This window comes from Manacus vitellinus, unplaced genomic scaffold (genome assembly GCF_001715985.3).
Source record: "Manacus vitellinus isolate BGI_N305 unplaced genomic scaffold, ASM171598v3 scaffold_10_pilon, whole genome shotgun sequence".
NCBI lineage: Eukaryota > Metazoa > Chordata > Aves > Passeriformes > Pipridae > Manacus > Manacus vitellinus.
The window spans coordinates 7997985-7999982 of NW_021938838.1; the positions used below are offsets into that span (position 1 = coordinate 7997985).

At 60.4% G+C, this 1998-nt stretch overlaps 1 protein-coding gene across 1 annotated transcript in view; it reads left to right on the forward strand.

Moving 5' to 3' along the window:
* IL17C (interleukin 17C) overlaps positions 1-569 on the forward strand; it is a 1687-nt gene extending 1118 nt beyond the window's left edge. The window contains exon 2 of the mRNA XM_029965525.1: positions 40-569. Within this exon, the coding sequence (XP_029821385.1) occupies positions 40-328 (289 nt within the window). The 3' untranslated portion in view covers positions 329-569. The remainder of the gene's footprint in view (positions 1-39) is intronic.
* The last annotated feature ends 1429 nt before the right edge of the window (positions 570-1998 follow it).

A 1998-nucleotide genomic window follows, 5' to 3' on the forward strand; every position in this document is an offset into this window, starting at 1 on the left:
GTGCACCCCGGTTGGCTGATCCCAGCCGGGGTGACCCAGGGGGCACAGGGAAGGGTCTCACCGAGCGTGTCCCCGCAGCATCGACGAGGACGAGAACCGGTACCCGCGCAAGTTGGCCTTCGCCGAGTGCCTGTGCAGCGGCTGCGTGGATGTCAAGACCGGCCGGGAGACGACGTCGCTCAACTCTGTGACCATCCACCAGACCATGATGGTGCTGCGGCGCAAGCCCTGCCCACACCCCACCGGGCTGGGCCTCGTCACCTTCGAGGTGGATTATATCAAGGTGCCCGTGGGCTGCACCTGCGTCCTGCCCCGCACCAGGCGCTGACCCTCCCCTGCTCCCGTGGAGCCCCCGTAGTGTGACCGTGTCACCGCATCCCCCTCACCCGTGCTTGTTTTAGAGCACCCACCCACAGCCAGGGCATCCTCCCAGCCCCTCACCGCATTATTTATGAGTTATTTATAAGCCTTGCAGCCAGGGGGCTTTTTTTACCCCGTATTTATTGCTGACTCCCCTGGCTGCAGCTGTGACTCCGGGTCCAGCATCGCCCCACAGTGCTCGAGACCCCCTGGCCGGACCCTGCGAGTGCTGCCTGGGCACTCGCTGGTTATTTATTACCCCTAAAAGCTATTTATTGTCTCCTCTCTATGTGCTATTTAATGCTGCAAATAAAAGCTGACCTTCCCCAAAACGGTCCTTGATCTGTTCCCAGTCAGGGCAATGAAATGTTGGGAAGTGGGGGCACATCCATGGGTGTCCCATAAGGCAAGGTAAGGCTGTGGGACATCCCTTAGCCCCAGTGTGGTGGGCAAAGCACCAGTGCACCCAGTGCAGCAGGGCTGGGTGAACTGGGAGGTTGATGGAATGGGTAGCAGAGCACGGGGGTGCCGCCCACCCCCAGCACCCCAACACCCACACCTTCCCTGTCCCATGGGCCTGGTGCCACCTGCCAGGGTCACCCCACCTGTCCTGCCAGCACCTGGGCGAGCTCTGGGGTGGCTGTGCCCCCCCCAAAAATTGTTTGTGTGGGGAGGGGGTCTGGAGCAGCTGCTGATGCCCAACAGAGTCAAGGTTTGGCACCCACATCACACCCAGGCATCTTCCAGCACCCACAAGTGGAACTGGGGAAGGGAAATGACCCCACATTCCCTGCTGGGACGTCATCCCAGGTTTTGGGGGCTCCTCTGGGACACTCTGTGCAGCTCTAGCACAGGGCTCCTCCAGTTTCACCCCACTGTTGGGTCCTTAAGGATTTTGGGAGGGGACCCTCCAATGGCCACACTCTGTGCACGCCCACCCTGGGTTTGCCCATAATCACACCGTTTGGCCTCAAAACATCCCCCCAGTCCAGCCCCAGCCTCCCCAGATCAGGAGACTCTCCCTGGGAGCAGGAGGCTCCTCCCCGGAGTGGGAAGCAGGGGCAGCCAGTGCCTTTCCCACTTTTTATTGCAACAGCAACTGCGGAAGTGACAAAAAACAGGGAGAGCTGGTGATGAGAGCAGAGCTGCCTGACCTCCCTTGGGGCTCGGGGTCCCTGAGAGCTGGTGTTCCACAGGGATTTGGGGATCCCCCCGGGAACTGGGAGTTGCTTGGAGAGCTGGGACACTCTCAGGGAGCTGGGCATGTCCAGGGCTTTGGGGATCCTCAGAAGCTGGGAAGCCCTTAGGGGTTGCAGAGCCCACAGGAAGCTGAGCATCCCCAGGAATTTGGGGATCTCCAGAAGCTGGGGAGCCCCTGGGAGCTGGAGACTCCACAGGGAGCATCGCATGGCTGAGAATTTAAGGAGCCCTGGGAGCTGAATAGAGTCCTGAGAAGCTCAGCATTCCCAGGGATTTGGAGATCTCCAGAAGTTGGGGAGCCCCTGAGGGCTGGAGACCCCACAGGGAACTAAGCACCCCTGGGGATTTGGGAATGCTTTGGAGAGCTAGGGAGCCCAGGGGGAACTGATGATCCTCAGGGATCTGAGCATTGCCAGGAGCTGGGGATAAGCTGAGCAG